At 41.0% G+C, this 24174-nt stretch overlaps 2 protein-coding genes and 2 non-coding genes across 10 annotated transcripts in view; all 4 read right to left on the bottom strand.

The window, feature by feature from the left end:
- Positions 1–15300, bottom strand: part of LOC106654459 (phosphofurin acidic cluster sorting protein 2) — a 36957-nt gene extending 21657 nt beyond the window's left edge. For 4 of the 6 annotated variants that reach the window (XM_014374357.2, XM_014374358.2, XM_023463682.1 and 1 more), the window contains exon 1: positions 13591–15300. In XM_014374357.2, coding sequence (XP_014229843.2) covers positions 13591–13880 — 290 coding nt within the window. In that variant the 5' untranslated portion in view covers positions 13881–15300. The remainder of the gene's footprint in view (positions 1–13590) is intronic. The other 2 variants (XM_014374360.2, XM_023463683.1) reach the window with 1 other exon arrangement.
- A 389-nt stretch (positions 15301–15689) lies between these two features.
- On the bottom strand, positions 15690–17885 carry LOC106654402 (protein YIF1B-A). Of its 2 annotated transcripts, none has more exons than XM_014374245.2 (4): positions 17603–17885; positions 17281–17372; positions 16848–17222; positions 15690–16787 (listed from the first exon to the last, which is right to left on the bottom strand). In XM_014374245.2, the coding sequence occupies exons 1-4, from the start codon at positions 17631–17633 to the stop codon at positions 16257–16259; spliced, it is 1029 nt and encodes a 342-aa protein (XP_014229731.1). In that variant the 5' UTR covers positions 17634–17885; the 3' UTR covers positions 15690–16256. The 2 variants fall into 2 exon arrangements, with proteins under 2 accessions (XP_014229731.1, XP_014229730.1); XM_014374244.2 differs by having other exon boundaries at positions 15692–16787; positions 17594–17885.
- Positions 17886–18749: 864 nt separating this feature from the next.
- Trnac-gca lies at positions 18750–18821 on the bottom strand. Its single transcript has one exon. It is a non-coding gene; the product is annotated as a tRNA-Cys (tRNA).
- Positions 18822–18929: 108 nt separating this feature from the next.
- Positions 18930–19001, bottom strand: Trnac-gca. The gene has a single exon. It is a non-coding gene; the product is annotated as a tRNA-Cys (tRNA).
- Between the last annotated feature and the right edge of the window lie 5173 nt (positions 19002–24174).

Genomic DNA, 24174 nt, shown 5'->3' with positions numbered 1-24174 from the left:
TGAAATGTTTCAATGGTAAAACTCGGGGAAAAACTCGAGCCATTAGCGATGCCGTCTGTCAATTTGCGGCCCTTTCAATCGTCACGCAACGCCGAATATAAAAATACGGGACCGCGATCCCGCTAGTTTGGAGAAAATCAGTCATATAGTCACTCACAGATGTATTAGAAGTGTACGTAATGTATAAATACGTCGTAGCCCGGCTCAGCAATTATAACAGGGAAAATCGTCAGGTGGTCGTGAATGGGGGGAGTCCCCACGTGCTAACTACCAGAGACGCAACGAGGAATAGGAGAGACGAGCGCTTGATTGGCATTTTCTTGGCAAGCTCCTCGCGCGCGCATAAACTCACTTCGAGTGTATATACTTACTACTACATAGGCGCACGAGAGTCGCGTATTCGAAGAAAGTCGCGAGTATTAAATCACCGACGAAGCTACCTCTCGACAATACAGTGTGTCCATAATTAACGATGGCGCGAGTCTCATAAGCGCGCGCGGTGATATTCATTGAGCACACGTGTGTGTCGTTCGTATTCGAGTTGAGATTTTTTTCCTTTTTCTTGAGAAAAGCGATACGGAATGGGCGCCGATGCATCGCAAAACGATGAATTATTGATAATGCTATAAGTATGGCATTATTATGCATGAAACACGCGCGCTCGCGAGCTTGCAAGCTCGCAAGCTCGCGCGGCGCAGCGATTTTCAAATAAATAGATCAAGGCTGCGATGGCGGGTGCTAGCATGAGCGGCTCTCTCTCTCTCTCTCTCTCTCTCGGGGGGAGTTGGAAATCAGTTCGAAATTTATATAACCGTGTATGCTCCTAATTCGCCTCAACAACGACAACGACGACGACGACGACGTAAAAAATTACTCAAGAATTGGTAATTGCGCTCGGCTACAAATTGAAAGTCGACCGAACGCCGAGCGTTACGCGAAGCGAGTGATTTTTTGGCAAACGATTTAATAATATTATACGCCGATTCGGATAAGTGATTTCGGGGAATTGCAGGAAACGCGCGAGCAGAGCGGGCAACGAACAAAAAATTATTGATTCGAATGCGGAAATGTAAGATAAGAGCTGTATAATTTCCATTTTACAATGGCTCGACGTCTCGTGACTGCTTCTGTGTGATTGCTTCATCGCCGTATTATTGAATTTCCACTTTTGTTTTTGTTTGTATACCTGTCTCGTTCGGTGGAAAACTAGCGCATACAATGGAGTTTATTTAATTTAAAAGGCGAATTCGAATTACGCGGCAGCGGCCTATATAGTCGCTTTCCTAAAAGCATATCCTCGTGCTTGCGCGATTGCACAACGTAGCGCCAGAAATATAAAGGAAACGGAGACGCGTATAACTCCAACAACGCGCGAGTAAAGTCGTGTTTACTGTTGCGCGGATTTCCTTAACGCCCTGCAATCTGTTTTTTGTTCTTAAATTATTGATTCGCTCCATTTCTATTTGAGCGAGTCGCGATCAATGCTTCAGCGTTTATCACTCTTAGATTTAAACTCAGAGTTGAATTGTAAAACTACGTCAAATAATAAACATAAAATAATAAACATAAAATCTCAACGTGCTTTGATCAATGTAACTTTGTGTTTTTCGATTCCAATAAAAAAAAGTGTAGAAAGTAACTCGTCCTCTGCATACATCTATATTGTAAGGATTTTACATACTCGAGTTACATTCGGCGTTAAATTGATGCCATAAAGCAGTGTAGTTACAACCCCTTTCGAGCAGAGCGCGCGGGCGGTCTTCGAGCAACCAAGTCTTTTAACGAAAAGTCTCGAGCGTATTTATATTATATCGTAAAGGAGCCGGGGCTTAATGCGCTAATATATACACATCCGCAGCAGCAGCAGCAACAGCTCACATCGTACAAATAGCTTTTTGATTGACCGTCGTTTACACACTCGTTATACAGCATCGGAATACAAACGCGGTAAAACCAATCCGTGTATGTTTATCCACGCGATTTTTCTCTTGCTTTTCTTCATCATCGACATCTCTGTTAATGAATCGACTGGCGCAGAGCTACGATCGCATTCTGTTGCAGTTCTAATTTTGTACTTGGAGAGGCTTTTTATAACTTGATTGCCTCGCGCACGTATAAACACACGTACACACACACACACACATACATACACACGCTCGAGTACTACGATGTTCAGCGCGCAGCTTGCTGCTCGTTGATATTGTTTAAGGAAAGCAAGGCTAATTCATCAGTGCGAGCGAGAGTGTAGCGACAACGACGGCAATTAGTCCTCGCGCGACTGAGTAATTTAATGAAATCACCGAATCGATACACTTTTTTTTAATTCTCGTTCGTTCGATTCTCGAGGATTATCGTTATTCATTACGACGCGACAAGAGATATACGAATAATCGATAGCATTATTGAAAAGATTGAGTAGCTCAGAATAAGAGAGAGAAGAAAGGTGAAAACGCCTCGGATGAAACGCATTTATCTTTCCGTGGATCTTAGCTCTTATCGTATACTCGCTTTCTGTGCCTTAAGTGACACTTTTTATTTCTTCTCACCGATATTAGTGGTATACAGAAATGATTCACGCAGCTGTCAAAGTCGCGCCGAGTGAGAAACGAACACGACATGGCTTTCGAGACAAAAAATAAATAAATTTCTCATACATGTTTAACCGACTTTTACGACTCGCGCTTGCGTGCATAGAGCGGCGCGCGGCGAGGCCCAACAAGAAAAGGAGCACGCTCGTGTACAATCGGAGACTTTTTAAGTCCACACGACGTATATACAGGTAAAATTACGTTATTAAACAAATAAGCCTAATATATGAGTCGCGGCAAAGATAATCCATGTACGCATCGAACGCGAAGCTCGGTGTAATGAAAGCTCGAAACATCGATGCACGCAAGCACGACGCAATTAAAAAAAAAGAGCTCAAAAAATGTTCAACAATTTCAGCGGGCGAAGCTGCGGGGGCAGTGGGTTAGCTTTCACGCTCGAGTTTATTCAATGCAACGCGAAAACAAGCGAAGTATAACGAGATCTCCCTCGCTCGTGTGCGGCTAGTCACAGGCGAGGGCGAAGCACAGCATTCGAAAGCACATTTCGCGAAGATTCGATTTGTATATCCACTTTATAATATCGCGTGCGGCATACTATATAAACAGGGGTTGCGAATGTGAGTGTGTGTGTGTGTGTGCAGGACTCGAGTCGTCGTAGAGACAGGCACGTACTCCCCCGAGGCGAATCGCCGCCGCAGCCGCACGCGCGCATAGCCGTATGGGCGAGAACTTGTTTCAAGGAAGCATATGTGTATGTATGCATTCGGATTTACGGGCTGATAGATATTTTCTCGAATTGCTCCGGAAAATCGCATCCGCAGAGGGAAATGCATTTTTAACGAGTCGCTCGATCTATGCATACGTTTTTCGTGTATAAATCACGCAAGTACTATATGGATAATTTTGTCGAAAAATCAATGTCTAATCGTGTCTTGTGCAACGCCTACACACGTACTTAGAGTATTGTACGGATGTTTATTGTGCGCTTGTAAAGTAGCGCGAGTCGGAGAGCGCGATAACGTCGCTCACTGCTACATACACTCCGCGAGAGTCGCAGACAATGAGCCGCTGCGGCAGCCGCGTTGATCGTTAAAAGTAGTATACCTAAAATACCGCACGTACACGAGCGAAAAATCAACAGCATCGCGTTATCTTGCCGATGTGCGCAGAAAATAGCGAGGCACATGTCCCGCGCGCGCGGGTGCAAACACGCCAAGGATACGTGGACGCGCGAAATTCAACGAAAAATCGATCCACGCGGGGCGACTCTCCCGAGAGAATTTTCATTTCACACGAGTGTGCGTGTAGGTATAACGAGCGCATACGTCTATATTATAGGAGCACTCGATGGTATGCATAAGCTATCACAAAGACTCGAGAGGCGTAAAAGCCTATGCTCTGCCTCTCGTGTGATCACGTGCCTTACGTGCAACGTATATTACCTATACACGTATCATGCATCATCAAACGTAACTCGACGACCGACGACGATCGAGCGTGTATTTGCGTGTGTCGCGTGCAGGCATTTCGCGTTTTACATGCGGTGTATATATATGTAATGTAAAACGCGAATCTATATATGCGCGCGAGCCGGTATACGACATACCGGATATGTGCATGCCTAAAGAAGGCGCGCGCATAAATGTACACACGTACAACACATGCACGCATCGACTTCCTCGTATACACATACTCGCGTAGTTGTAGTTCTATTTTTGAAACTACGAGCTGCCGCAGCGCATATATTTACACCGATCGCTGGAGATCGATTCGAAAGGTTTCAATTTTAAATTTTCACGAGAACGCGTGATATAATAAACTTTAAATCGGCCGCGAAATGTTTGACGCGGTTGAATGATTCCCCGAGATATGACGAGCTTTATCGTTCCGAGTACGATGCGTGGGCGCACGAAACGGATCCGCGCGTGTTGTCTATTTTTTTCCAAAGTCTCGATCGACTTCGCGAGAGGCACTTATATATCGTATACCTTATACTTCTTGTTCGGGGTTCTTCCCCGCGAGCCGAAGTAGCTTATAAATAAGTCGATGTAAGTGTTTGTAAACGATTTCGTCGATGATCGCGCTTGTGCATCATCAAAGAACTCTGGCAGCACTGGAGTGGGTTTTCCGTAAAAAAAAAAAGAAACCACCAACACGTGTCGATACAGACGCTCATTATCTTACATCAAAATAAGATTGTATTGAAAAGCCAGACGTGCGATATTATTGTTTATTGTTTAAACGATATGATTGAATTACATAAAAATAACACACAAAGAGTAATTTAAATAATATTATTCATTAAATTTTTCCAATTAGCCCGGAAGCTCGGCGCGAAATCATCCTTATCTCGGCGGTGATCCCCGCGAGAGCCTGCGAGCAAATATGCCTTTATGCTATGCAGATTATAATCCAGAGAGAGAGAGAGAGAGAGCTTTAGAAATGTAATAATACATTCAAACAGTACGAGCCACTGATCCATATGCATTATACACGTATACGTACAATACAAATACACGCGCGAATGCAGCGGCATAGCAGCGTGAAAATGAAAAGCTTAATGCGCCGCGCGTCCGAATGGATGCTCGCGGCCCCAAGATTTCCGAGGTGACGAAGATTTCCAGAGAGCCGCGCGCATTCCCACACACACACATGCACATAGTGTACACGCAAAGATAGATACAAGCTAGTATAGTCGAGGCTTGCGAGTGCGCGCGCGGAATTAAATTTGCATACGCACACAGCAGCAGCGGAGAACCGAGAGCTGCGTAGACACGGGGCCGCAAGCCTTCATTGTTCATTAATCAAACTGGAGCGCGAGTGAGAGAGAAAGAGAGAGAGAGAGAGGAATGCACAAGTAAAAGTACTTCCTGTCACTGGTGAATTTTAATTTGCGATTAGGGGCTTCGCGAAGCTCGGCCATCTCCCTATCTCTCTATATATCTCTCTATCTTTCTCTCTCTCTCTCTCTCTCTCTCTCTCTCTCTCTCTCATGACTCTATGTGCGCGCTGTACTCGCAGAGAGACGAGAGAGAGAAGGAAAAAAAAAATTGCCGAAGGCCATCGGCGTGTGTCACCTTGTCCGTGATATGCTAATATTATGCCTTCCATACGCTTGACATAACTCGATTGGGAGCTGCGAGAGAGACACGAGATTCAGAGTGAGAGAGAGAGAGAGAGGGACAATTGATGAATAGTACATCCAAGCACGCGCGCGGCGGTACGCACGATTGAAAAATATTTTGGTATCGAAAGAATTCGTTCGTGGTTCGAGTGCGTGGGCGCGAGCATTAGAGCAACAAAACAAAAATTTTAACCATGCCGAGCGCGTGGCGAGCACACTTTCGACGACGACGACGATTTTCATTATGCTTGGATTAAGATGCCCGCCGAGCAGACGTTCGTCAATCGTCGGATGCAATTAAATATCTTGTGCGTGTACGCCGCGCGGGTTCGTATAAACAATTATTAGGCAGCTACACGCCTTGTTGCGCTGTTGTTGCTGCTGCTGTCGGTCACGCCTACGCGCGCTTCTCTATAAGCGAGATATAGCTTACATGTTTTCGAGCTCTAGCTCATACATAATATGTAATTTGTCATTATTTCATTCAACACAAAGACAACAATGAGATTATATGTGCCTCTCGATCGGTGCAAGAGCGTTTAAACAAAACGAAACACTACAAAAAAAAATCGAACGCATGTTGTATCGAATCATTGACAGGCGTGACACGACGTTGTGAAACAACGAATCGATATTCCTCGCGGCTCGCGCAGTAGCTCTTTATTAATGCGTGCGATTGCGAGGCACATGTGTGTGTGTGCTTGTGTGCGATTGTGTGTTTGTCATGTGTGCGAGTATGCGAGAGCGACAAGTGTTGAAGTGCTTTTTCAACGCGCGACGCGGCCCGTGAATCACGTTATTGGCTCGCTCGCTCGCATTGACACGTATATTATGAATGCCCGTAGAGCGCGACTTTTCCCAATGCGATGGCCCGCGCGTCGAACGAAGATTTAGTGTTTTGATAAAATTAAAAAAGAACGAAGCTCTTTGATAGATATGCGAGACGCGCAATTTTGAAGTAAAAAAAAAAATTCCTCTGTACACGGGACGCGCGCATACTTGAAATAGCGAAACTTCTGAATAGCCTATATATAAATCGTGATGTGATTTACATTTAGACGTTACGTTTTAGGTTGTGAAAAATTGCGCATAAAGAGGCTCATTGAAGTGACTTTAATTATATACCGAGAAATTTGTGCAATTCTCGCGCGCGCGCGCGTACGTCGTGAATTTTATATAGACGGTGCGCGTGGCGGGAGGAACTATGTAGGGAATTTTTTCCTTTACAAATGCGCTCGCGGCGGAAAATAAACGAGACTCATTGAAATTTATGAAGAATTTATTATGCAGCTCGAGCGAAATTAAGATGCCTTTTTTAAAAATATGTATACTACGTGTCATCGAAGCTCTCGGACTTTTTTTCGCGGGCGCGTGTGCGCGTGAACGCGACTAGATTTTTCGTATTGCTCGCGTGAACACGCGTAGATATTATAAATAAAGAATATGTATTTACATCGATAGTAGCAATTACGGCACGTTCAATCGGTATGAAAGTCAATCTGAATTACCCAGAGCTTGCAGAGAGCGATGCATTATTCATCGTCGGCTTATATATACGCCGTGTACTTACGAAATTACTCGATCTTATGAATAAGTAATCGTTTCTATTGATATCCGAGTCTCGAAAACTCGATTTTTGACAGTCGAAATTCTTCGTTTTGTTTTCACTATATACGAACCGGCTTAACACACGTGTGTTTGTGTGTGCAACATCCGTGCAAAAGTTTTTGTTTCGTTTCTCTTTGTTGCAAGCTCCGATCAATTAAGTCAATAACGAACGACCCGATGGCCTGTAAATAAAAAACTACGGCACACAGGTAGTGCTCGCGGACTAAAAGGTGACTATACGAGCTTTTGCCTTAGCCAAACTTTATTATATCAAAATGGATCTCAATGAAACAGCAAGTGAGGCTTTTATATTCTATTATTAAATTTATTAATAAATTGCTCGGAGGGAGCTTAAGAAAAAAGAGAAAAAGAAAAAACGAGTTTGAGAAGTCGCTTGCTTCTTCGCTCGCTGTCAAGCTGCTGGCCCAATCGAACAGCTGGTCACTGACTCGAAGCGGGTGCGCAACTGTCCACTATGATACACAAGTACACATACGTGTTTTTACTATCTAGGGCAAGGTCTCTCCGTTATCAAACAAATTTTTTTTCTCTCTCTTTGTTTCACAGCCAGTCAAGGTACTCGCGCGCGATTGAGATAGTGATGATACGGTATCGTCCCGATCGTATTGAAAATGTTTCGTCGCAATTAGTCGCGCGCCGCAGCGACGGGCAAGGTTAATGAATTTTCCAAGAGTCCCGAAGAAAGTACAACGATAAAATAAATAAGAAGCTATATAGGCGCCCTTTGAAATAGTTTCGCTCTCTTCGTAGCATGCATATAGAGTTGTAATCGAAAGTTTTCAATGCAAAGTAATAAAACTAACTATATTACACACTCCGCGCTGCTGCTGCAAGCGTGGCTGTATCGGTGCAACGAGACGTTAAATTTCAATTACACAGCAGCTCGCCTAGCCGTTTTTGTACTTTATCGTTTTGCGAGCCGCGTACGCCACACTATTTTACGCGCGCGTTATTATATAGCGTAATATAGAAAATCGCGCAGAAAGATTGCGCCGCGCGACAGCGGTCAAGAGGTATACATTATAGGTAGGCACAGATCGCGAGATGTTACATCGAGAGAGAGAGAGAGAGATTATACGTATGTATAGCTATATAGGCGCAGTGATTGCAGTGATCCAGGCCAACGCTCAACAACAGATCGCCCAGTAGCAGCCACTACCGGCGCGGCCTGTGTAATATATTATTGTATATATAGATCAAATCCGTGTGACAATTTGTCCCTGTGCAGCCGTCACGAGCTGTGTGTGTGCAAGTGCAGTCAGCGGATTTAGCACGAGCGCGCACATCTATGACAATGGGAGAGTTCGGACGTATATTATAACATTTTACATTCGTCGCTCCGAGATTATAAAATAGTAAAAGTCATCATAGCTGTCCCGGGACAGACCGACTATATAGTGGGAGGCAAGTTGCAAATTATACAATATATATGACACGTAATGCATGTGTGCAAGTGCGTGGCCAGTTAGCTGTTAACAGATTTGGTAGAAGGCCAAAAATCCACTTACACACTCGCACACACGCGAGGCAGCTCTAGATTTATTCTCTCTTTCTCGCTCTCTTGCTCTATATATATTGTGTATATGTGTGTGTGTGTGTGTGTGTGTGTGCAAGCGCACAGAAAAGAAAGAAAGAAATTGTTAGCGGGGCCAAGGGCACCAGAGATTTTCGACTCGACGCGACCGAACGCGCCCGACTCTTCTCTGGCTGCCCGTTAGAGCTGTGTGCCTTATATCTTATGACCGTTTCGAGCGTAAAGATGACTTTGTTTTTTTGCATAAGCCTATTTTATGGACGTTCGTGCTTATATACAGCGCAGCTGCGAGAGAGCGAACATTTCGCGAACGCGTGAAATCAATTTCAAACGAAAAACTGACGTAAACGTACTTCCGATCGATGATAATTCGAACGAGCCTTGATTAATATAATTTTCTGCGAAGCTATGCTGCTCTTTCGGAGATAAGGAAAATGTGCGCCTGTGATCGCTCAGTATGAAAAGCCCCTTTTTTCAGAGCGATAAACACGACTTTATTTTTCCACTCGTGCGACATAGGTTAAATGTGAATAGGTGCATTATTTATTTATTTTTTTTTTTTGTAAAACATCGACGCAGGCACGAGTGTGTCTTATATTATCGTCACTTAGCTATTTACACTCGTGACTCTGCACGGGAGAAAGAGAGAGGACGACGCGTGCTTTTATGAAAGCTTTGAATGACATCTTATCTTTTCTGTGCAATACGTTAGCTCGCACATACACATACACAAAAGCACAAATAATGCGCAGCACATAATGCACCAGACGCTCGAGTAAAGTCGAGTCGAAAATTATTCGACAATAATTCCGTAAATAAACAATAAAAGAATAATCAATTAATTATCGTCGAGCTCGTGCCCGAGGCGTGCACAGACAATGGCCGCCGTATAATAAGCTCATCGTGCTTATTGTAGCCGAGTAAAGTAGCGAGAGCTCGCAGCGATTATCTAAATATCTATCTAATAATATGTATAATATTTGCTGTATATGAAGACAAGACAAACGCGAAAGTTAAATTGGACTTTCGTGAAAGCGCACATCGGTCATTACGGCAAGGAGTCGTGTGCGAATGTATGTACCCATGCGCATTCGAGAGAGACAGAGAGAATGAAACGGAAAATAAAATTCATAACTACTTGTATTATGCGTACGTACACGTACACACTAACACTAGCAGCTGTAAAAAGTAAAAGTAATTACCGTCGACGAAGACTTTGCCGACTCGAGTACGTCGTCGTCGTTGACTCTCTCAGTGCCATTATTATGCATTCAGTGACACACGCGTATATATACGCACACGCATATACAGTGTAGCATATAAAATAAAAAATAAAAGAAGTAACAGTGCTCGTTAGCATTGGTTAAATTTAATGAGCATCGACGTCAGCTCGAATGACTTTTCCAGAATCCTTCTGGCGCAGCTTGAAAATGCATTTTGGCGCGAATTCGACTAGAGTGTATTATACGGGCGTGCAGGGTTACCCGGCGAATATTTGTTGCGTAGATAGGCATCTTGGATGAAAATAGACTCGTAGAAATTGAATAAATCATAGAAAATTCGCCGATGCAATGCCTGTTATAGTTTTGAGCTGTACAGGAATTATTCGATATGCATTGGCTAAAAGTCAGTAGTTGGTAACGATAACGACCCCAAAAAGTAATAGTGCTTATATATAGTTTTTATTTTTTTCATGGTGACGACGACGAAGACAGTCATAACAAATAAGGAGATGCAGATATTACCTAGCAAATACAACAACCCAGCCTGTCCGTAAAATTTTCATTCTTTGATCAGTCGCCGAGCAAGGATAATTTAAAAATAAGTGTATTTCATCTCATATTTTTATATTTCCAACGATTCTCTAATTCATTTTTATTAAAGAAAATGTGGTTTTATTCAGTAGTAAAAATGGCAGAAAATTGTTCCCAAAAACTACGTAAATTAGACCGATTGGCTTGTTGTACAAAAATCATTTGGTTTGACGTATCAAAAAATTATATTTTTAGAAAGTTTAATTTCTAATGATTTTATAGTACAAAAAAGAATTTTATTGTATTATGATAGATTTGTGCACCCAAATACTTTTAAACTTGAACTGTTTTCAGGGCTAACAGTATTTCATAAACTCACATATTTATTGCTTATAAATTGTTTTATTAATTACATGAAACTTAAAAAATTTGGAGAATGAAGTTTGGAGAATTGGAAATTTGAAGTTTGGAGAATGATAATTTAATGATCCATGATGACAGAGCCTCACTAGCCCATCTGCGGCTGTCAACACATGTGTCATTCGAGAATGAGACAGGTATATTTTAGCACACTACAGTAGCTAGATTTCTCTTGTTTTACAGAAAAAGCATACCCACATTTTCCTTTCGATGTATAACAATTCAGAAAACCAAGTTGCGTGAAAATTCTTGTATATATAATAATTTCAAACATATCTAGCTAATTGCGAGTTTTGCTAGAAAATATTCGTTCGCCATCTATTGGCGATTTATTCATCTAAACGATATTTCAAATTTTTCTATTCAACGTAGAAATTTCTTGTAATGGAAGCTTTATTGCAAAGTCAATATGGTAATATTTGGTATTTGCAAAGAAATATTTCTTAAGAATACATTAAAATGATTCAGAATTAGAGATGGTACATCAGTTACTACGAAACATGATAATTTTTATTAAATATTATTTTTAAATTCGTTATAAATTTATTTTAGTGTCTTTAAAAATTTTTTGCTCAAATTTTAATAACCTTTGAATGAAAAACCAATTTTTTAATTACTTTTGATTATATGGTTAAGTCCACGAACTTATTTTCAATCATTTGGAAATAATTACGATTGGCTAACGAAAATTCGCGGGCTCAATTCTAACAACTAAAAAATTCACTTGTAAAATCGCAATGCACTATTGGCAGCAATGAAGAACAATGTGGCACACCGAGTGATTAAGAGAACTTTTTGGTAGCGAGGGTGTTCGAGTATACACTCGATGACTCGTCGAAAGTGAAAAATTTCACGCTGAGGCCGAGTGTTGTCAACGATGCGGTGACCGAATCCAATATTCTCTCGTTTTTCGACATTGAAATTTTCTGCCCGTGTATAACCACACACACAAAGGCAAAAAGTGAGAGAGAAGAGTCAAGAGCTCAGTGACTCCTTGCTTGACATATCCGTAACGGATGTCGTTTTTTAATAATCGAGCCAGATTAAAAAACCAGTCGTGCTGTTGTTGTGCAGTGTATAGGCGCGTCTGCTTTTTGGAGCCGCGAGCACAATGCCAATATGCGACGACGATGATCAACAAAGGCTCGGTAGTAACACGCCGAGGTTCGCAAATTATATTCGCGTTAAAAATAGCTCCTCGGACAGACGATGAATACAAAGAAACGAACTGAGATAAGTTAAGGCTAAAGAGATGGAGAAAGATATATTGGTTTTGAAATATTCGCGCACGTGCGAAGCGGCTTTACTTCCACGTATATAAGTAGACGAAAGAAAGAGGACTTTTTTCGCATTTTTTGCGTCGTTCCTCGCGTTCAGTACGGGAGAGACGTCTTATCAAAATTGCTCGCGTACATCGACGATACGGCGTTTCGATAGCGATTAAACCTTTTACGAAGAGCACACGATTTCAGCTCGATAAAAGAAGGTAAAAGAAGAAGAAGAAGAAAAAAGGAAGCAACTCAACTACTTTTTTTTCGCTCGTGCTTTCAACGATAATATTCTAATAATCATCGCAGCAAGAGTTGCACATTAACAATGCACACGCGTTAGAGAGAGGGAGAGAGAGAGAGAGAGAGAGAGAGAGAGAGAGAGAGAGAGAGAGAAATGAGAAACTAGTTCAGCAGCTCGGGCTCTTTACACATGCAACGCGCAGAATGGTATGACGGGCTTTTAACGTATATAGTTCATCATTATCGCGGGTACACGGGCAAGCGAGTTTGCTTTCGCTACATTTTATGAATGTAACAACTATGAAAGGACTCCGGTCGTCGCTACTCATCGCCGATGTCTTCTTTAATCTGCCATTTTAAAAGTGTAAACAAATAATCTTTGAGCGCTTGGCTTTCTCTCGCTCTCTCTTGGAATGTGCATACGCGCGCGCGCGAGACTCCGAGTGCTGCTGCACTTATCGATGCAGCAGCAGAATATTATCGAGCTCGGGCGCAGCTCCCCGTCTGCTGCTGCTGCTGCTGCATTCTGAACGCTTATACACATGCGTATAAAGCTCTATTTTCCTTGAAGTACAGTAGCTCAACGGCAGCAGCGTAACCCATTGATATTATATTTGATAAATGAGTGTTGCTGTACGCGCATTGGCTCGGGCTATCAACTCGTGTTTATACTATCGCGAAATAGATATCCCGCCATTCATGAGTCTCTTTCGATTCACGAGTATTGCATACAACGGTATGTATATATAGATGTATACATTGGCCAGTGCGCTGCTCCTCTCACAGCACCTATATAGCGTGATGTACCAGGCACGTTTCGGCGAGAGCGCGCGTATTATATTGTGCAGTGTGCACACACACACACTCATACACGCAGAGACGCACACATGCACACGAAAAACCGCGCCCAACCCTATCGACGACCAAGTCAACTGCAGCAGCAGCAGCAATCCATACTATAACACGCGGCCGCGCACGTCGTCTCTCCTTACCCAGACGTAGTATTATAATACACCTTTCCACCGAAAAAAAAGGAGCGAAATATATCCTAGCAGAACGAAGAACCCACCTCGGTATGCAGTTGGAGGGTGTTCGGTCGACCTCCCACGTAGCGAAGAGCTTCATGGGCACCGGTCGGCTGACGATCTGCTGCGACGTGATCTGCGAGCTGGCATTGTTGTGTTGGTGCTGGTGGTGGCCGCCACCGCCACCTCCTCCGCCACCGCCGCCGCCACCACCACCGGCGCTCATCATGCTGTTCATGCTGTTGAGCTGGAGCGCGTTCGGCCCGGAGCCACCCGACAGGATGAGTCCTAGGCTCGCCGGTCCGCCGCTTCCACCAGTCTTGCGTTCCGCCATTTTTCAACCCAGCCTTGCTTTTTTTCTTGCACTTTTTGTACTTTTCCTCTTGCACAAAATGTGTGTATATCGGCTTATGTACGCATGTGGAACGCACACATGTATAACACACACACACACGAACACACGCTCCACTTGACGCGGTGCGAGAGACGGACTGAGAGAAGTGTATACGTATACGTATACGTTCTCGAGTGCGAGTGTGTAAGTGTTATAGTATACACACCGCGCACAGAGAAACAGACACAGACTACTACGAGTACTTCTCTATATTATGATATACGACACTGAAATAATATACATCAACGGCGCACACGCGCGCGAGCTGAGACTCTCGCACAGGCGGGCGGCAGACGAGTGTGTGCGTATTTTATTATATATGAAAAAAACACGCACAAACTGCAGCGATAGACAGAGAGAGAAATGGAGTGATGCACCACTCGTTTTTTTATACTACTATGCGTACAAGCACAAACACTAATTCACACACAGACACACGAGAGTGAAATTATCACATTAACATAAATGCACAATATGTATGATTACGTTACAAATAAACACTTGCACTGCGAGACACGCACGTCGTGTAACACGCGCTATGTAAATATTTAGGTCCGTGTGTGGTAAACCTACATGTAATCAGCTGGTTTTTGTTATATATATCGCTCGCTCTCACTCACGCACAAATCACGCGTTGCAGTAGCAGCAGTAGCAGCAGCAGCAGCAGCACTTCGTTCGGATTCTGTATTATAAAAATGCTGCGAGGAAGGGATCGTGTGCATCGAGCCGTGTCCGTGTGTTGTCTCTCAAGCTGATGCTGATGCAGCTTCGTTCGATGCAGCCGCCGCCGCCACAGCCGCCGCCGCTGTCGAGCAAGGCAACATAGCCTCGACCGAGCGTCGAAGCCTCTCAAACATGTGTGTATTATACGATGATGTATTTGAACCCACAAAACAAATTCCCGAGAGTCTCTCGACCGAAGGATGAGGAATTTTTTTCTCGTATCGGTACCTACGCGCTTTCGTAACTCCTTACATATTATTTATTGTTGGAAGTAAAACACGCACTGTGCGCTCTTGTCTCGTACGCTATGCGTTTTGTATTATATATTACAATTGTCACTCGCGACGATCCGCGAGACAGACAGACAGAGAGAAAGAAAGAAAGACTCGGAGAAAGAGAGCAGACGCTCTATACTGCGGTGTATGTGTTGCTGTGCTGCTCCAATGTATATGTACTCTCTACGATCGACACTCTGACTGTCCGACCGACCTGTGTGCTGCCCGTGTCTCAGGAGCACCCGCTACTGATGCGATCACACAGAGTTGCGGGATAGAAAGTTTTCAGCAGCAGCAGTGGTACCGGTGTATATATATATAATAATAATGATAATAACAACAAGAGCCGCGCAGCAGAGGATGAAGCGCCGCCGCCGACACACAACTCTATGCTATGCCAGCCTAATGCACATACGAAGCTTGAGCTGCCTGGCTTGCTGCGATTGTGTGTGCGAAAACAATGATAACGAAGTGGAGGGGGATGGCAGCAGCAGCAGCAGCAGCATCATCAGAAGCAGTTAGCAGCACTCAGCAGACGCTGTTGTTGTATGTGTATGTGACGTTGGTAGTTGCTTTTGTGGGGTGTAGAGTTCGCTAGTGCTCGGTGCGGTGTGTGAAAAAACGATTCGAATTCTCTTTTACTGATTATTCGGTCGAAGGTACGTTAGGTTTCTGCTTTAAGAAAAGAATATCGTTTGTTACTTTCTTAAATTATATTTAATTAATTACAGATTTAACTTTATTTAATTTGACACTGAAATTCATCGATAAATTTCACAAGTTCATCGAGTGTATTTACAGATCCAAGTTTTTATTTAGTGATTTTTTTTAAAAAGTCTATAAACAAGATTTTTTACTTACATTTAGGTACTTTTACACTCAATCTTTTTTATACCATTAAAAATTTATTAGCTATTGATTAAGCTATTGTTAAAAGTAGCTCTTAATGGATAATAAAGCACAGAATAATCGTTTCGCATAATCTTGGCCAAGCTGAATTATGTTGCTAACGATCACAAAATGTACAAGCTTCGTCGTTCAAAATAAGTAAGTTAACACATGTTTATATAACGGAGAAATTTTTTCTGGCATTTTAAAACTCAAAATTTGAGTTCATTTTATTGATCTAATATTTATACTTATAAATTTTTTTTCTAATAAAAAAAGGACAACACTCTGATTGAAGAAATTAAATTTTTTTCTATATTCAAATGCATAAATTACTTTACGTTTACATTCATTAATTTAAATTGTCCGTGACTAACAGTCTCAAATGCTTTTGTAGAAAAATAAATTGGAGAATTGTAAGAATCTAATTTTAAATAAGGTGGTACGAAAGCCACCACATAAGAACTGGTTGAATTCCAGCAACGAATAAAATAAAATAGAGTCTCCTTTTGTTACCACGAGCAGAATATGATCCGTTTCCTTCTGGTATCACTCTAAGTTTCAATGATCTTATCAGGAAAAACGCTAATGAAAGACTATAATACAAATATACAATGTAGAATCCTGTTTTTTTGAAAACCAATGATACCAGAAGTGCAGCATTTATTCCAACGTATTTGTAACTGCAATAAGCGAGCAGATCTAAATACCTTAAACTGGTTTCTAAACTCATTATGTAAAGAGTTGCAATGTGAACTATTAATTCAAAAACTCCCCAAGCTAAAGCAGAACTTGCTGTTATTCCTAGTTGCTCAGGAGTAAATTTTTCTTGAGTACCCAAAGCTAAACCTGCTACTACCACATATGTAAGAAACGCCATCATGGGAATGTACATATCTGGTGCATTTTTTTCATAACGTGGTTGCAATGGGCCATCTTGTTCATATCTTATCGACCAATCCTGAAAAAAATTGTTTATATTAAAGTTTGAACAGTTACTATTTTAAAAAATATTTTATACCTTGTGTGTAAATGGGAAGAAAAGTAAAATAAGTTTCATGAAAACATAGTCAGTGTCAACTGCAAAATAGTATCTGAGGGCTGTAATAGGCACAAATCTTTCGAACTGCTGTTTTCCTGAATTGGCCAAAGCATTTCCATAAGACATAGCCATATTTTGAACTAAAGGCTCTGCTAGTAACTGAGTTGCAAATTGAGCTCCTCCGGTTGAAAATCCATCATTCCTGGCGACGCTGGGAGTAAATGTTTGCACAGGGGAAGGTTGATAAGCTGGAGGAGGCTGTTGATTGAATCCATAAGCAGGTGAACCAGGTCCAACACCCTGGTTGGGTACATTAAAACCATAGTCTGCTGGCATACCATTGTTCATAGGTACCTACAATTAGACACCAAGATGTTACATTTGTTTTAAATTCATTTCTAAAAACATCTACCTGCTGATTGTAACTGTAGGGATCTGGCATGGTTGTTGGCATATTTGCACTTGGTGTAGTGTCTATACTTGGATCGAGTACTGTCGGTTTCCCTATAAATTGACAGATAAAAAGATGTAAACGTTTTGTACGAAACAACACGTCACTGAGTCAAACTAAATTCCATATTGACGCGATACGAGTGCAATAACCTAACCTAAATCGGTACATCAACCATTTAAAAATAGCGCAAATTACATTATCATTTCAATTTAGAAAATAAATCAACAATCATTCATTAATTCACTGGTGCTACTGTCATAACAACACTCACAATGCTCACCCCTTCTCCCTCTGGACTGATTATAATTCATGTTTTTGTAATCTCCAACGTCAAATTCGCGAAAAGTTTTTTAAATTTGTCACTCGGCTTCTCGCTAGAAAAAATCAGTGCACTTATTTCCTTTTCACGATTGTTCAGAGGCTCATTGGCTTATGATTAGAACCTATTTCACTACAACAATGATTCGTTATTATTTTACTGCAACATATCAATAATAATGAAGCGAATCGCGAACGTATGATTAGTTGCGGCCATGTCTTTACGCGTAGTATGTGTATTACATATCCGTGTCACCAGCAGACAGATAATATGCATGCCTCGGGTTTGGCTTTTTGCGAATAATTTTTGATCTTCGTGACGCATCGATTCAAGTTTTTTTTCACTGGTCGTAAAAATGTATTAACTGATTTGTGTGATCGTTACGTGAATTAAGTTATTTCGAATTATTGAACATATAATTGCATCGTAATTTTTCTTACGTCTTTTTGCAACATCTTGATTAATTTAAAATTTTCTGTTACTTTCGGAGTACTTATTTTGGGACTCATATTAAAGACTCTCTTAAAAAAAATGTGTTTACTGTTGAATAAGAAAAATGAAAAATAAAATCATAATGAAATTAAATTTTTTATAATTTAAAACGGTCCCGAGTCAATCATTCGGACTTAAAAGGGTTTTTTCGCGTTTAAGACTGGAGAGCTTTTCTGGATCCGTCGGACAGAGAAAAGCTCTACTGTATATCTAAATATTAAAAAAAGTATTTAATGAAGTCTTTGTCCTGGGTAATAATAATTATAAAACAGTTTAAAAATTCATAAGCCATAAAATATTTGTTATCTGATTCTTCTTAATTATTGTTGAAATGTATGGTATGACAGGATGTTTTACGAAAAAAAAATTTAAATATTACAAAATCATTTTAAAAAAAAAGTCTATGAAATGTTTCAAATATTACATATATTTATTTTTCAAATAGCTGATTTATTTCATATAAATAATAATAAAATTATTGAAAAATGTAGACTGAAAAATGACATCAAAAATTGGATGTGTTCCATCCAATATGTCGTAAGCAAGATATTATCAATCGAATCAATCAATCATAAAAATGAGCAATTGCATAAATAATCCGACAAAAAGAGATATGAGGGGGCACCCGGGTTTGAACCGGGGACCTCTCGATCTGCAGTCGAATGCTCTACCACTGAGCTATACCCCCAATGTATCAACGGAATTACGAATATCATGTTTTCATATTAATTTCGATGCTAATCGGATATAAAGAAAGAAGCGACGATCGGCGCGAACGAAACCAAAAAGAGAGGTGAGGGGGCACCCGGGTTTGAACCGGGGACCTCTCGATCTGCAGTCGAATGCTCTACCACTGAGCTATACCCCCGATGTGCTGAGAGGAGGCGAAATTGTCATGTTAGTTTTTTGGGCGAGCGGTACGCGCTTTTGCGACATTCGATTTACTTAGCTGATTGGATGGTTGCTGCGACATTTTTGCGGTCGCGTAGGCGCTTAATCGTTAAAGTTTCATGCATCTGATTTCGTCTCAAAGCTATCAAAGTGCAAGAAGAAAATGCCGAAAAAATGGCAGAAGAGAAGTATCTCAGCCAAAAATAAAAAATGTTGAACTGCAAACGATACAGTGGGAAGAAAAAGAAAAATTTAGTTACATAATTTTTCCAAAAGTTCTTCTCCCATTAAATGTTATATCTTACAGCTGCACATGATATAACAGCTGTTCTCATGTATCTGATGTTTCGAATTATTTAGCTATGTTTTAATTTTCATTCTTTAATTTCGTTACTTGATTTTATTGTAAATCCTTTTTCGATTTATTCTCTAATAAAGATACTTTACGATAAGTTGTGATTTTCTATTTATTTACAATCAACTCCTCCAATCAAGTCCCCCAAGCTGTACAACTATAACTATAATTCAATGGAATTATAGAATGGAAAAAAATAATAAATGGAGTTCTTTAAGAATGTGCGGATTAATATAAATTAAATAAATTGTGTACATTTTTTTCGCCCTCATATTAGTTTATTTCATTGTTATATTCAGACTCATGTGCTAAATGCACATTTGACAGATATTCTTCTGAGATTTTACTGGTCAAAATTGATAGTAATACTTGAGTCAAAGGATGAAAAATTTATTCTTTAAAAATGCATTCTAAGAAGTATAAATGGGAGAATTGTACTAATATGTGGATTTACCAACCATTAATAAAGATCTATCATCCTCTCCACCCACATTACAAATTAGTTTTACGTTAGTGGTAAAACCTTGGTTAAAAATGAGAAATTCACTGAGGCTTTCATATATGTTAATCAGTTACAAATCATTCTTCGCGCAGTCAAATGATGAGTTGTTATCGAGACCATCGTGGACTGTGTTTTGTTGTCTACTCGTTCCGTTGAACTCTCAGATTCATTTTGGAACTTGTCGGGTGGAAAATCTTTGCGACCTTCGTGGACTGTTTTTTGGTGCCTAATCAATTTTGATTTTTCGCTAAATTTTTTCTCGCATTCCTCACATGCGTAATCTTTGCGACCTTCGTGGACTGTCTTTGCGGGTAAACGGCGGGAGTAACTATGACTCTAAGGAGGGCGTAATTGCACTTAGGCTAGTTACTATTCCCGATACCTCGACACGTTTACCCTTAAAACGCCGGCCTGGTATTCGATCTCAGTCTTAGGCTTGGCGATACCCCTGGTCGCCTTGTACGGAGTGAGTAAAGTTTCGTACGGTCGGCGTAACTGCAGAGCGAGGTAGGAGATTTTGATTTCCGTCCCGGAACCGAACGGGAGCTATACAGAAACGCGTCTGTCAATGGCAAATTCGGTACCTCGGGATAGAGTGGTGCCCTGGCGTGGACAGCTACAAGCCACGCTCTATGAATGGTGTTGGACTCGAGGGGGCAGGCGGTTTCGCAGTAGGACAGTTTCGGTCTCGTGTTCAGGGAATGCGTGCATGTCCTTGCGACCGGTGGAAATCCGGGCCGTGGTCTGGCGGTAACGCGCCCTTAGGGGAAACACGCGTTCCGGACCACGGTGGGTAGCCGGCGACCCGAAGACGCCGAAATGTCAGTCACTGGTATGGGGCGGTCGAGGTTCCGAAGCAATGAGCTGAGTTCTGTGCCTGGGGTGGCTAGGCAAGTATGGGTGGACTTGGGCACCCTAGCCCGGAGGCCCTGTGATCTCTATGTGAGAAGGCGAGCTCAGTGATCCTTTTGGCGAGTGGCCGTCACGAAGATCGAACGTTCCGACGCCATGGATTGCCCGTGTGAGGTGAAATCCGAGCACCGAGCGCGGGTGGCACAGTGTCGATGAAGCGTCGGGCTTGGTCCCTGCTGAGTGTTAACTAGGCCAAAGTTTCCGAACAACCCCGGCCGAAGTGACTCGATGAAGCACGGCCTTGACTAGTAGCAGAGCTCTGGTGCAGAAAGGGGGGGGGGGCTAAACGCCCCCCTCCCTTTCAATCCCCCCCCGTTCGGTCGTACCTATGACTCTCGTAAGTATGTAAGAGCAAATGCCGTTTTTGTGAGAACTTCTTTTCGCACTTGTCGCATGCAAAATTTTTCCGACTTTCGTGTATCGTCGTTTGGTGTAGGAGCAATGCCGATTTGTGTCCAAATTTTTTCTCACACTTGTCACATTCGTAATCTTTGCGACCTTCGTGGAATGTCTTTTGGTGGTAGAGTAAACTCTGTTTTTGGTTAAATTTCTTCTCGCATTTGTCGCATTCGTAATCTTTGCGACCTTCATGGACTGTTTTTTGGTGCCTAATCAATTTTGATTTTTCGCTAAATTTTTTCTCGCATTCCTCACATGCGTAATCCTTGCGACCTTCGTGGACTGTTTTTTGGTGTCTAATTAATTTTGATTTTTCGCTAAATTTTTTCTCACATTTCTCACATGCGTAATCCTTGCGATCTTCGTGGACTGTCTTTTGGTGGACAAGCAAATGGCGTTTATGTTTAAATTTCTTTTCGCAAATGTCACATGCGAATTTGTGACCTTCGTGTACTGTCCTTTGGTGGACAAGAAAACTCGATTTTTGTCCAAATTTCTTTTCGCATTTGTCACATGCGTAATCTTTACGACTTTTGTGTACTGTCTGTAGATGGACGCGCAGATACGAGTTTTTTGTATATTTCTTCTCGCATTTGTTGCATGCGAAATCTTTGTGACCATCGTGAACTGTATTTTGGTGTCTGAGCAAATCCGATTTTCGTCCAAATTTCCTTTTGCACTGGTTGCAAGCGTAATCTTTGCGACCTTCATGTACCGTCATTTGGTGTCTAATTAAAATGCTTTGAGCCCCGAATTTCTGTTCACACTTGTCGCATACGTGATCTTTGCGACCTTCATGGAATGTCTTTTGGTGGAAAAGTAAACTCTGTTTGTGAGCAAAGTTCTTCTCACACTTATGACAAGCGTAATTTTTGTGACCATCGTGAACTGTATTCTGGTGCCCGATCAAATCTGAATTTTTTCCAAATTTCTTCCCACAATATTCACATAAGTAACTTTTGTAGGCCTGCAAGACTAAATCTTTCCGACCTTCATGTACTGTTTTCAGGTGAAAGAGCAAATGAGTTTTTTTTCTAAATTTCTCCTTGCACTTATCGCAAGCATAATCTTTGCGACCATCGTGCTCTGATTTTATGTGCACGAGCAAACTGCGTTTATTTCCAAATCTCTTTGCACATATTTCACATAAGTAATTTTTGAAAACTTCATGGAATATTTTTTTATGTTTGAGTAAAGATGATTTATTTTCAAATTTTCTTTCGCACTTGTTGCATGGGAAATTGTGACGATCTTTGTGTACTAATTTTTGGTGTGTAAACAAACTCGATTTTTCCTCAAATTTCTGCTCACACTGTTCACATGCGAAATCTTTCCGACCTACATGTACCGTTTTTTGGTGGAAGAGCAAATTTGATTTTTGTTTATATTTCTCTTCGTACTTGTCACGTGCGATATCTTTGGGACCCGCATCGCGTTCACCATCTTTTTGCACGTCGTTAATTGTGTCTTCGGACCTATTCATACTTGATTTTTTTTCGTGAATATCTTCTGAAAAATTATTTTTCGCCGACGGAACGATAGTGAACGATAGCGGTAATTCAATTGAAGATAAAAGTTGAATAAATAAAATATACGTAGGATATTACGTATGGTGTGATCTACGAAAGCAACGTTTGAACTAATTTAAATGTCAATTAAAATTTTCAGTAATTAGAAGGCTTCGTCACAATTGCTTGTTATTATTGTTTACAGTCAGACATAGGTTTCTCTATTTACATATTGCTCAGTCATTTTTGAATGACCGAACATCATTTATGGACAAATTGCCTGTGTATTGATAATTGTAGATTCGTTTTTATTGAAAATTTGTTCTTTGACGCTATAAGGACAATTTGTCTTACTCAACGTTTTTTCATATTTCCATGCGGAATTACTCATTAAATACTAATTTCCATGCTGATGCGGCTTCAACTCACACTACCTCAATTACAAAAGGAAATTGATTTTATTGAAAAACTTTCGATTCAGTTTTTAATACTTTTGAGCTTAATGTGGGTTTCGGTTGTGTGTGCTGAGGCCACGTCAGCAGGGCAATTTAAATTAGAAAGATTTAAAAGTCTTATCAAAACCTAAAAATTCATAGGCTCAGAATGTTTCTACGAGGCCCTTTTCTGAAATGGCGAGTGAAAAAGCAACGTCGAAAAAAACTGATTTTTTCGAATCGTTATTGAGCTATGACACTTTAAAATTACACTTTACAGTTTGGATTTACTCAATTTTTACTCAGGTAATGTTTCAAATTGACAACTTTCTCAAAATTATTTACAAAGCGAAGATTCCGCGAAAAAAATTATATAGAAATATTGCGAAGGCCAGTTTTTTGTTGGAAGGAATAAGCGAACAAACGACGTACTTCTTTTTTTGCTATTAAAGTTGAATTGTCGTAATTTCAAAATGGCATTTGAAAACATTTTGCTGCGATATTTTCTAGCGGAACTTTCGTCAAAATTTTTGACGAAGAAGAAACTTTAAACATACCAATGCATGACGATCGAAACGTACCGAGATCGTATAAATTGTCTCCGTTATCATTTCATACTTCAGAAGGTAAAGAAGTTTACTCTATTATCTTCACAATTTTGTGTCAATATCTCTTTGAATGACGATAAAATAAGCAAGTTGGCTGTCTAAAATAAAGGGATATAATTTTTTATTAATGTCGATAATCTGAAAATATTTTGTAAATTTTAAGCTGCCCCGATTAAAAAAACGTACACCTTTGATTCTTTACAACAACCGTCTACCGACGTTTTGCGTATCAGGTATATTCTAGTGAATATTGCGCAAATTTCTTTATTGTCTATCCGCGCGCAGGCGCACACCAACGAGTCAAAGGAGTAGTATACCTCTCATCCTTTTTTTCTTATGCCACTATACGAACGTTGCAGCTAGAAGGAGAGAGAGAAAGAGACACAGAGGGAGAGAGAGGGATAAAGAGAGCGAAACAATCGCACAGCCTAG

The sequence above is a fragment of the Trichogramma pretiosum genome, unplaced genomic scaffold (genome assembly GCF_000599845.2).
Source record: "Trichogramma pretiosum strain Unisexual culture from Peru unplaced genomic scaffold, Tpre_2.0 scaffold47, whole genome shotgun sequence".
NCBI lineage: Eukaryota > Metazoa > Arthropoda > Insecta > Hymenoptera > Trichogrammatidae > Trichogramma > Trichogramma pretiosum.
Note: the sequence above shows the minus strand (reverse complement) of the source record. Positions and strands in the feature narration are given on the sequence as shown.

Bases quoted from the DNA above. Each gene is read 5' to 3' on its own strand.
- LOC106654402 (XM_014374244.2), bottom strand. From the start codon at position 17,633: ATGAATTATAATCAGTCCAGAGGGAGAAGGGGTGAGCATT. The intron at 17,373-17,593 runs GTGAGTGTTGTT...GTCAATTTATAG, and splicing joins AGGGAGAAGGGGTGAGCATT to GGAAACCGACAGTACTCGAT. The intron at 16,788-16,847 runs GTATAAAATATT...AATTTTTTTCAG, and splicing joins TCTTCCCATTTACACACAAG to GATTGGTCGATAAGATATGA.